The sequence below is a fragment of the Vulpes vulpes genome, chromosome 7, assembly GCF_048418805.1.
Source record: "Vulpes vulpes isolate BD-2025 chromosome 7, VulVul3, whole genome shotgun sequence".
Classification (NCBI taxonomy): domain Eukaryota; kingdom Metazoa; phylum Chordata; class Mammalia; order Carnivora; family Canidae; genus Vulpes; species Vulpes vulpes.
This window is the reverse complement of record NC_132786.1, coordinates 7,535,020-7,547,026: the sequence shown is the minus strand read 5'-3', so window position 1 is coordinate 7,547,026 and position 12,007 is coordinate 7,535,020. Positions and strand designations below refer to the sequence as shown.

The 12,007-nt window shown below is 40.1% G+C and overlaps 1 protein-coding gene across 3 annotated transcripts in view; it reads left to right on the top strand.

Moving 5' to 3' along the window:
- MGAM (maltase-glucoamylase) overlaps nucleotides 1-12,007 on the top strand; it is a 136,725-nt gene that overhangs the window by 81,294 nt on the left and 43,424 nt on the right. For all 3 annotated transcript variants that reach the window (XM_072762837.1, XM_025982204.2, XM_072762836.1), the window contains 10 exons: nucleotides 818-930; nucleotides 1,239-1,364; nucleotides 2,429-2,560; nucleotides 2,712-2,828; nucleotides 3,740-3,853; nucleotides 5,369-5,453; nucleotides 6,815-6,932; nucleotides 8,217-8,388; nucleotides 10,236-10,352; nucleotides 10,910-11,064. In XM_072762837.1, the coding sequence (XP_072618938.1) occupies nucleotides 818-930; nucleotides 1,239-1,364; nucleotides 2,429-2,560; nucleotides 2,712-2,828; nucleotides 3,740-3,853; nucleotides 5,369-5,453; nucleotides 6,815-6,932; nucleotides 8,217-8,388; nucleotides 10,236-10,352; nucleotides 10,910-11,064 (1,249 nt within the window). The remainder of the gene's footprint in view (nucleotides 1-817; nucleotides 931-1,238; nucleotides 1,365-2,428; nucleotides 2,561-2,711; nucleotides 2,829-3,739; nucleotides 3,854-5,368; nucleotides 5,454-6,814; nucleotides 6,933-8,216; nucleotides 8,389-10,235; nucleotides 10,353-10,909; nucleotides 11,065-12,007) is intronic.

Genomic DNA, 12,007 nt, shown 5'->3' with positions numbered 1-12,007 from the left:
AATAAAAAATAAATAAATAAAAGCTGAATGCAAAAAAAAAAAAAAAAAAAAGGAAAAACTTTTCCTCTGCCCTCGCAGGTCCAGTATTTGGGGGCTGTGAGTCAAAGGGACAAGAGATAGGTTAGCAAGAGACATGACAGTTTATTTACATGTGTCACATAGGTACACAGGAGAGCGCTCAGCAGAGTAACTTCTCAGAGGGGTGGTTAGAATTTGGGGCTTATATCCCACCTTGATATGTAAATAGGAGGGGGAAGAAAGGGTACTTATGGAAAAACAAATGACTTTTGGGAAAGATAAATGAGCCTTTAGGAGAACTGCTGGTGGATAGGATATTCTCATGATAATGTCTCTTTGGGTGTCCTGCCAACGTATTGTCTCAGAGAAGATAGAGTTGCTTCAGGGGTAGGAATTTATGACAACTGAGTTTATTTGGAAAGCTCTGCTTTTTGGCTGATTACGGATTTCAGAAACTCAAATGTCTTCAGCTTAAAATAATTTCTGTGCTATAGTGGCTTATTCTGGACCCCTTCACAAAACTGAGTGCTTTTTCATGAAAGCCTGAGTCCTGATACAGTAGTGAAGACACTCCAGTCACCGATTAATCAAAACCTGTCACAGATCAAAGGCTTTGCCTCTCTTGTGCTGCGAGGGTGGACTTGATCATCAGAATGTGTCCCTTTGTATACAAAATTTGAGGCATTAGATTCACCTTCTTAATATTCAAATGATTGGCTATCCTTTGGTCTAAAACTTTGCAGTTATTACTCTAGAGTAAATTCTAATTTTTATGTTTTTCACTTTTAAATCTTGCAAGAGGTTGCCCTCCAGCCCACCCCAGCCATCACTTACCGCACCATCGGGGGCATTCTGGACTTCTATGTGTTTTTGGGAAACACTCCAGAGCAAGTTGTTCAAGAGTACCTAGAGGTAAACTTACAATATCATGACGATGACTGAGGAAATAAATCCTAAATCATACAAAGAAAAGTAAATTTAATATGCAGATGTGAGGCACAAAAATCTGCAGTTGGAAGTAGCTATTATAAATCTGCTACTACAAATCTATCTTACCCTCAGTGATTTATAGAGGGGCTAGAACACTAGGCTAACATTCCAACATTAATGAAATGGTGTATTGGAAATTGGAGTATGTCTTGTGCCCCCAAAACCAATGCTTACAAAATTTTGTTACAGATAGAGTATTTGCTAACTTTTATTTCGCGTACTTCTTTTAGCTCATTGGACGGCCTGCCCTTCCCTCATATTGGGCCCTTGGATTTCATCTCAGTCGTTATGATTATGGAACGCTAGAGAGCATGAGGGAAGTCGTGCAGAGAAACCGTGTGGCTCGGCTCCCTTATGTAAGTCAGGCTTTAAACATCCTCCAGAAATAAAGGAATTCCCTTGGGGAATAAGAACAACTGCTTATGCTTTCTCTCCTGGAGTTTTTTTTTTTTTTAATATATAATAAAAAGAATTTTACATATTCAGAATGCTAGACTTTTTTGCTGGGCCGGCCATTCCCCTAAGGAACCCATTTTTTCATAGGAAATAATACTTAGAGACCACAATTTTGGGGTTTGGAGGCAATCTGTTTATATCGGTTTTTCTTATAACATTTTATTAGTAACATTTTCGTATGCTTACCATATTGACTACATTTATATTTTTTAATTTTAGTTCTCAAAGCATTTCTTTCCTAGTTTAAGTGAGCAAAAGCACATAGTACATAAACATAATAATAGAATATCTTTATATTTCGAATGGCTCAACTTGAACATATCTGTTCTATCATGGAGAGTAAGGCTTTTCAGGAGGTGCAAAGGAGAAAGCCCAGTAGTCTCTGGAATAATCCTTCTCTCCCATACCCCTTTCCCTTGAAGGCAGACACATAGATCTTGAGTAAGAATCAATTTCATTCTGGGCACCACTATTATCATACAGGTAAAATTAGGAAAAAAATAAGTGCCAAAGAAAACTTGAGTTAGAAGAAAGGCAACGAAACAAAACATGGGGCAGTAAAATGACAGAGACATGGGACAAACTGTCTCTTCTCCCTTTCAGCTTGTGGATGGGGTAGGATTTAGGTATGCATATAATTTTGATAGCCATTTGTTATAATTGTTATGATTTGTTAGATTGGCTTTTAGTGCTGGAGTGCAACAAGGCCTGGTGATGCAGTTAACCTGATTCCGGGGGGGGGGGGGGGGGGGCGGATCAGGCCTTAGGGGATACAATGGATCGTCTGTTTTTGAAATTACTAATGGAGAAGAAACATTTCGATGCCAGGGACTGATCTAGAACCTGGTTTCTAGCCCAGCGCAGAGTCAGTGTGTATGGGGGTCTTAACAGTGATCATTTGACTGAGTCATTTGAACAGGGAAATTCCTGAGTGCTAAATTGTGGACTTTGCCTACACTTTTAGGACGTGCAGCATGCCGATATTGATTATATGCATGAGAGGAAGGACTTCACTTATGATCCAGTAAATTATAAAGGCTTCCCTGAGTTTGTTAAGGAGTTACACAATGACGGTCAGAAATTGGTCATCATTGTGGTACGTGTCATCCTCTCTTTCCCCAAGATCAGTGGCTTGCTCTTTCTTACCTTTGCAGCCACCTCTTTCTCCATTGACCCTCAATTTCCAGTCTCCTTTCTGTGCCTCGAGCTTGAAGCTGAGTCCTTCATTGTTTCTTTCCTCTTCTTAGGATCCAGCCATCTCCAACAACTCTTCCCCCAGCAATCCTTACGGCCCATATGACAGGGGTTCAGGTGCAAAGATATGGGTGAATGCTTCAGATGGGTTGACGCCGCTCATTGGAGAGGTAACTGAATGGGGGACCTCGGGACTTCTGGTGGGGGCCACTGTGGCAGAGTGTGTGTGTGTTTGTGTGTGTGTTTGTGTGTGTGTGTGTGTAGTTGCCTTGACACTTTCAAATGCCTTATATATGCTGGGGATAAACTTGTTCCTGTCTCTTCATCCCTAGACACCTAGACACCTCTAGCTCATGCATGCCCCCCACGGCTGAATCCCTTTGAACAGTAGCCTGCACCCTGAATACTCATGTCCTCATGTCCCCTTCACTCTCCAGCTGACAGTAGGCTTCATGGCACTGGTGCTGCCCTGACGGATGCCACCACATACCTCCTAATCACCAGGTCCAATGGAACTGGTTCATTCCTCTCCTTTGTAATACTTGACCAATTTGACTACTTCATCAAACTTTTGTTTGTCCATGTTTTCACGAGGGTGTGATCTCCTGGTTCACTTCTAAGATCTCTGCTGTCCCAAACACGCACAGTGTCTGAGAGGACGTGGGTGGCAGGAAATACAGAAGAGGAAATGATGCTCTGAACCCACAACTTGTGACAGCTCAGTGGACACTTGGATAGGACTTTCCTGAATTTGCTGTTCTTGGGCCTGGAACTAGAGAAAGTGAGGGGGAAGGTGTAGCAGAGGCAAAGATGAACAATGTAGATGATGCCTGTGTCTGTGGATTCATTTATTTGGGGCTTTATTGGTTTTTAAAATAAGTTTTTCCTCATATGACCAATTGAGTCCACCTGACATTTATTATTATTGAGTATTTGGGGTGCTTCCCATTCCCAACTGGAAAAAGCCTGTGCCTAGATATCTCCATTGCCATGACCATATTGGGAATCTCTTTGCAAAATACTGTTTTATCCTATATTCGTTTAATTGACTCTTGTCAATGTTTTTCTTTTTCTACCTTAGGTCTGGCCTGGAAAAACTGTGTTTCCTGATTATACCAACCCTAGCTGTGCTGTTTGGTGGGCAAAGGAATTTGAGCTTTTCCACAACAAAATAGAATTTGATGGAATCTGGATTGTGAGTCCTTATTACTGAATTTTCGGGGACTCATGTTTAGACTGTGTATCTATGTCACTGGGTCAAGGAACATGGCAGGAAGGAGATGAAAAGAAAGCACATATAGCAGTAATTCTAATATTCCCTATGTTACTATTTAATCTTACTGAAACATGTAGCTTAGAATCTAAATCAGATAATTAGTTCTGGAAGTAAACTCAGAAGTTTTTTTTTTTTTTTTTTTTTTTTCTGAATCCAGCTCTTCTTTTGAAAATGGATGGGTTGGGATCCCTGGGTGGCGCCTTGGTTTGGCGCCTGCCTTTGGCCCAGGGCGCGATCCTGGAGACCCGGGATCGAATCCCACATCGGGCTCCCAGTGCATGGAGCCTGCTTCTCCCTCGGCCTGTGTCTCTGCCTCTCTCTCTCTCTCTCTCTCTCTCTCTCTCTCATAAATTAAAAAAAAAAAAGAAAAGAAAATGGATGGGTTGATGGTGTAACTAGATGATGGGCATTAAGGAGGGTATGTGATGTGATGAGCACTGGGTGTTATATGCAACTGATGGATAACTGAACTCTATACTTGAAACTAATGATTACTATATGTTGGCTAATTGAATTTAAACAAAAGATGAAGTAAAAATAGGTCACATATGCCTTACGTTGTTGCAAAGTACATGGATTGTTCAATTGCCAGTTCAGAGAGCTCTTTCATTTGAACACGTTGGACAGATTGATCAGAACCAAAGTACCCAGTGATAAATGACAAAGTTGTGGGGGTGGTAAGGACAAATGTCACCTATAATATCAAATGAAAACAAATGCAAAGCAGCAGACATTCAGGAAATTTTAGGGGGCTCTAGAGTTGAACTTTTTTCTATCTTTAAGAGAAATGTAGAAAATTAGGACAATACAGAGAGCTAAAAGGGTGAAAGCAAAGCCCCCTCCAAAAAGTTATCAATTGCAAACATCTACCATCAATATTTTGGTGTGCATCTTACCAGACCCCTCACCTGCTCAGCTATTGGCAGGGGCTTACCCCTTCATCTCTCTATGTATATATTTGTATATATGTATTGATATGCATGTGCATTCATAGCTATATTTGGAAATACGGAGAATGTATAAGTTGATTCGAGCACCCAGTGCACATTGCATCATGTACCCTCCTTAATGCTCATTTCCATTTATATGGAATCATATAAATTGAGATCTTTTTTCACCTAATATTTTTGAAAATGTTTAATTTCCCACAATTATAGACAAAATGCAATATAGATATAGTATTTTTAAAAATTTAAATTCCATTAGCCAGCATATAGCATTTTGAAGGGATTTTAAGAGACTTCTCTGTGAAACCTTTAGTGGGTAGAGAAAACAGGAAGATCTGTTTCTGTCTTGTGCATAAGAACCTCTTTAAAGAAGAAATATCTAGAATCATTTCTCTGATTCCTTAAAAAAAAATGGAGATAAACATTAGTACAACATAAGGGGGCTTGTTACTTTTCCGTCATGGTAGTTTTACTCTTTGTCTTGTAGGATATGAATGAAGTCTCCAACTTTGTTGATGGTTCCATTTCAGGGTGTTCCACGAGCCATCTAAATTATCCCCCATTTGTTCCCAGTAAGTCTTGGTGGTAGTATGATTAAATTGGCAATGCATATTTGGTATTTTACATTCATAAGGATAGATATGAACAACCTAGAAAAGAAATTTGTACATGTATGTGCATAGGGAGAGGAAAAGGTGGGTAATATATACCAAAAATTAGGAAAGAAAATCAAAGCACTCCAAGCTTTCCTAAATGAGGTATAAATTAAATGGAGGCCACTAGTCTTTTTACCTACCATCTGGGCTGTTTCTAGGGGAAGGTCCAAAGAACATATATAGTACAGAAGCCACAGGCTAGTGATTAGCTTTTATTACTCTCGAGTGAGTATCTCCAGAGGTCAGGGCTTACAAGAGAAAGTCCAGATAACCAGGCTTGGTCTTCAGATGAGGGTGAAGTCTGGTGATACCAAGAATGTGAAGAACAGACATGAACTGTAGGATGAAAAGAAGCCAGAATCCAGGCTTTGAAGGTCAAAGTCAGAGTCAGTGAATATGATGCTATTGAGCTCCGATTGAACTTTGAACAACACCATCTCTCAGGGTATGGCCTGGAATCATGGCATTTATTGTAGTTTGAAGGAAGCTAGAAGATCACTGATATATTTTATCTTTATTAAGGAAAGAATGTGGTGCTAGCATTATGGCATCTTATGAAGACTTTTAGTCTAATGAGAAAATAGGAAATTGGGGCAGATGGGCCAGGGATTTGGGTGGGACGCTAAATAGTTCACACTTCATTCTTTTGACGATGGAAGCTATTTATGTTTTCATATAAGGGAAATAGGATATTTGAATGGTTTGGGATATATTAATCTGGTGTTAGTACAGTATGAATTCGAAGATCAATAGATCAGAAGTAAATAAGCCATTAAGAAACTACTGCAGTAGTTAAGATGCAAAGGTAATTGGGATCAGAGTCAGGATGGTACAATGGGAGCAGAAAAGAATAGAAGTATGAGAGATATTGGGGAAGTAGACTTTATACAATCCAGTCAGTGGAGAGAAGTGAACAATAAATTTACACTTTCATCAAATATTTCTGTTCTCAAACCACATGATTTGACTCAGTTAGAAGAATTCAGATTAAATCTCAAGTCTAACTGGATCCTCTGGCTTCCAAAGGCCTACTTTGAGTCAACGTGAGTGCCCGGGGTAGAAGAATGTGTATGCGGCAGCACAATTTATTTATATATCAGAGAAACTACTCCAAATGTATAACCCTCTGATAGTGAGGAAGCTGTGTGATCATTTGCAGGATGGCCACAGTAAACCCCCACCCAAAGTGCCACGATTCCAGTTTCTGCCATATGACAGTCCAGGAGCAGGGAATGTGCATCTGAGGCTCTCACTGACTGATCTCTCTTTTGCCCCAGGAATCCTGGATGGGTACCTGTTCTCCAAGAGTCTCTGCATGGATGCAGTGCAGCATTGGGGCAAGCAGTACGACGTCCACAATCTGTATGGCTACTCCATGGCGATCGCCACGGCAGAGTAAGGCCACTGCTGCTCTGGACTTAATACATGATCAAATTATTGATCTTTGTTAGATTCCAGGTGCCAGGGTCTTATTTTTAAAAAACTCTGCAAAATAAATGTGGTTATTATTACTGAATGAATGAATAAACTACCTGGCACATAAAGAAGAAGGAATCCAATAAATATTTGTGGAATGTATAAAATGAAAGAATGGATGAATTTGAAAACTACATCTGAAACTAATGATGTACTGTATGTTGGCTAATTGAAATTAAATTTAAAAAGACAATGCATAGAATTTAAAAAATTATTTCCATTAAGCTATAGGAGAAAATAAATTTTGAACTGACAGATAATGTCAAAAAAAAAAAGAAAGAATGGATGAATATATGAATGAGTGGAAGGTTGGAAGAAATAAAGGGAAGTAAATTGACCAAGGGCAAACAGCCAAGATGTTGTAAAAGCAAAATTTAAATCATTTTTGCATGAATCCAAAACCCATGTATTTTCCTCTCTGCTACACTGTATAGATGGAGTATGGAGGGTAAAGTAACTTATAGACTCCTTGAGCTTCAGGGCTTTAGATACTGGCTCAACTTCCACTGTGCTTTGTCTACCCTGGTGTATAGACTCAAGTTCTACAGCGAGGAAAATCTATTGAGATTTTACTGTAACTATGTCAGCAGGAAATCAGAACAAAAACACATTCCTTCATTAGCAAAGTCATAGTATAAGTTTAGCCTTCTTGAAAGTTGTTTTAAAAATTGTAGAGCAAAATTTTTAAAATATATGTGTGGGCTTCTTATTTTAAAAATATAGATGATAAGTAATTGTAAAAGTACACAAAAGCATCTATAAATTTAAAATGTCTTTTTTTTTATTACAAAATTATGGCCAAAGTGTTTCTATTTAAAAAGAATGTAAGTTCCAAAAGGCTGGTCCTAAGGTCATTTTTTGCATATGCTTAAAATAGCACAATGTGCAAGATCAATGTTTATACATCTATATAAAGATAAATTTCACCTTTATAAAAAAAATATTCACCTTTGTTCCATAAAAATTGGATACTAGCCTTTTCAAGGCTGCTTTTAAAAATCTTGGAAAATAAAGATTTAATGATGTACTTAAAACAAAACAAAACAAAATGTAAATATACTTAATGCTGCAGTCTGCTTCTGTAGCAACTCTAACCCTATTGGAAAGAGCTAAAAGAGAATGATCTTCGGCATGGTCGCTATATCTGTGGGGCCAAGTCATGCTGAGATCACACATTGATTCTAAGTTTCTCTCCCTGTCTAGAGCTGTCAAGACCGTGTTCCCTAATAAGAGAAGCTTCATTTTAACCCGTTCTACCTTTGCGGGATCTGGCAAGTTTGCAGCCCACTGGTTAGGAGACAATGCGGCCACCTGGAATGATCTTCGGTGGTCTATCCCTGGCATGCTCGAGTTCAACCTTTTTGGTATCCCAATGGTGAGTCCCCATCCCAACCTTAATCCCCAGAAAGCCTCATTACAGAAAATTCTGAAAGCATGGAGCTCACCTCTCCCACCCTTCCTGGCTCAGGGGTTTAATGTCTTAAGAACAGTGGCTTCATTTATATCATTATAGTTCTGATATTACTACATTCTTTCCTGCACTGACTTATGAAGAAGACAGTGCACCCCTGAAGTGCTATCATTGGAACATTTTTTCTATTAAAGTATAACATACGCACAAAAACATACATATACTTAAGCATGTATTTGATGAATTTTACAAGCTAGACACATCTGTGTATCCAGCACCCACATAAGAAAACATAACACTGCCAGGTCCCTAGAGGGGGGGTTTGACATTTTTTAGTTAAATTCAACATACGTATCTATGGAACTCCTACTATGTGCAAGGTACTAAGTTAGGTACGCATGGTAAGGGTAGAGAAAAGCATAAATATAGTAACAGAAACACCTTCTCTTTGCCTTATATATAAAATATAACAAATAATTATGACAAGCTAGGGACATATAAATTAAATGTTGAGGGAAATCCTGCGCAAGATACTTTTTAATTCTGACAAGATTACAAGGAACACAGAGAATCAGGAGAAACTTCATGGAACAGGTTGCACTTGAGTTTACCCTTGAAAAGTGGGTTTATCTTGGGAAGCCTGGGTGGCTCAGTGGTTGAGTGTCTCCCTTTGGCTCAGGGAGTGATCCTGGGGTCCTAGGATTGAGTCCTTCATTGGGCTCCCCGCTGGGAGCCTGCTTCTTCCTCTGCCTATGTCTCTGCCTCTCTCTCTCTCTCTCTGTGTGTCTCATGAATAAATAAATAAAATCTTTAAAAAAAAGTGGGTTTATCAGATTAATGGGGAGGTCATTTTAAGATTGAGAAATAAACATGAGGAAAAGTAGTAAGGGGGAGAATTTATGTGTCTATAAGGGTTGGTTTGTAGGACCGGCGTAGAAAGTGATACTGGAAGGGTGGGTTGGAACCAGGTTTTGAGGAGGTGCTAGCTAAGCCGTGAGGAGACCTGGAGATGTTTGAATAAGTGAGTGACAGAATCAGATTAGGCTTTGGAAAGTTAATTCTGATAGTGATGTGGCCAAAATAATAATACCAGCAGTAATTCTAGTTCTACCCATCAAAAAAGCTCTTATTGTATGACAGGGCATACAATATGCGTTGGGTGTCCACCTCTTGGTTCAGCTCAGGTCATGGTCTTGGGATTGTGAGATTAAGCCCTGCCTTGGGCTCCATGCTCACTGGGGAGTCTGCTTGGGATTTTCTAGCCCTCTGCCTCTGCCCTTACCAAACTGCCGCCCCCCCCGACCCCCCTGCACACTCACACACACACTCTCTCTCAAATTCATAAATCCTTAAAAAACAAAACCTATTGTATGTCAAGTGTTTTACTTCCATTATGTCATTTACTAAAACCCTGTGTGGGTAATTAATGTCCACTTAAATGAAATGAGTAAACTGAGGCAAAGAAAAATGGAGTAGCTTTGTCATGGTCTTCTAAGAGTAAAGAGTGGACATGAGGAGTGCCTGGGTGGCTCAGCTGGTTAAGTGTGTGACTCTTGATTTTGGCTAGAGCCCTGTGTTGGGCTGCACACTGGGTATGGAACCTGCTTAAGATTCTCTCTCTCTCTGCCCCTCCCCACCTAAAAAAAAAAAATATGTAAAAGAGTGAACATGGGATGTGACCCAATTCTGACCACACTCTATAACCCTTCTCAGTAAAAATTGGCAAAGTGACGTTGGGAGGTCCCTGATATCAAGCAAAGGGGGCAAGATGATGGAAATGAGGTATATATCCTGTCTGTGTGTCCTTCCAGGTGGGTGCTGACATATGTGGCTTTGCACTGGACACCTCTGAGGAGCTCTGTAGGAGGTGGATGCAGCTGGGAGCATTTTATCCATTTTCCAGGAATCACAATGGCCAAGGCTACAAGGTAAGTCTCCCAGGAGACATGATTAAGATAAATTTGACATATGTTAGAGCTGGATCTGTCTGCATCCTCGCCAAGACATCTGCTGAGCCAGCCTCCTACCTGGTGCTTCACTTAGGCTAATTTGCAATTAGCCAGGGCCTCTGGCATGCCATGAAAATGCTCTGCTGTCACAGACTCTGCTCTTGGTAGTGCTACAGTCAAGGGGGTGGCAGGTCTGTGAAGGTTCTTACCAGATGTCTGTACATTCTATCTACATTGCTCATTTTGTATTGAGAATCAGATGAGGAAATATTTCTAAATGATTGAAATGACAATCCCCTGACAGAGCAAGTCCTAAGTGTGAATGAGGCTGGATGAGGTGCCAGCAGAAGAATGGTACTTACTTGGTGACGGGATCTCCCTCTACCCACCTGTGCTGCTCAGAGGCTGAGTTTACACCCTAGGCCCCAGGCCTTTGGGGAAGGGAACTCTTGGTTCTGATGAATGGGGTCTGGAGTTCTCCAGATGCTTCTGTTATTCATAGTCGGATCACAATGGCAACCTCTTCTTCCTCCCAGGCCCAGGATCCTGCTTCTTTTGGAGCTGACTCTCTGCTGTTGAACTCCTCCAGGCACTACCTTAACATCCGTTACACTCTATTACCCTACCTCTACACCCTCTTCTACCGTGCCCACAGCCGGGGGGACACAGTGGCCAGGCCCCTTATGCATGAGTAAGTTCACATCATCCAAAGGGGTTTTGTTTGTGTGACTGGTGACCCAACATGGTCTGTTAATCAAATATCAGAGTGGACATTGAGACACTTCAAGTGGTTATTCAGACATCTATATCTATATCATCTATATCTATATCTATCTATATCTATATCTATTAAAAGATTTTATTTATTCATAAGAGAGACAGAGAGAGGCAGAGACATAGGCAGAGGGAGAAGCAGGCTCCCTGTGGGGAACCTGATGTGGGACACGATCCTGGGACTCTGGAATCATGCCCTGAGTCAAAGGCAGATGCTCAACCACTGAGCCCCCCAGGCATCCCAATCTATGTATGTATATTTTAACTGAAATATTCAGTTGGCATTTGCAAGGCCACTGCTGCCTCCATACTGTTCTAGAGGTATATTTAAGGTATATTTAAGTGGAATAGCCTGCTCCCTTTTATGGATAGAAGTAGACTAAAATCACAGGACTTTGAGGTCTTTGTTCTACCACCAACTAACTTAGACAAATCATTTAAGTTCTTTCATCCTTCTTTTCTTGATTCTTAGTTTAAAGGATTTGATAGCTTGAATAGAATGGTGTCTTCTGTAACACACTATGTTTAGGTTCTAGGATGAACCTATTATTTATACACGAATAAGAATATTACAGAGGATTTCTAGAGTTCCAGAATCTTTACTGCCAGCCTTTACTGCCATCTCCAATTTAACTCTGAAAAAGGGCCCTAAAGACCCTTTCCTTGTCAAAAGGCAGTTAATTCTCTTAGGGATCTGACATTCTAGGCTCTCAGGCACATATCTGCTATTATTATTATTATTATTAATTATTACTATTATTACACATTCATTATTTTTTTTTAATTTTTTTATTATTTATGATAGTCACAGAGAGAGAGACAGAGAGAGAGAGAGAGAGAGAGAGAGAGAGAGAAGCAGA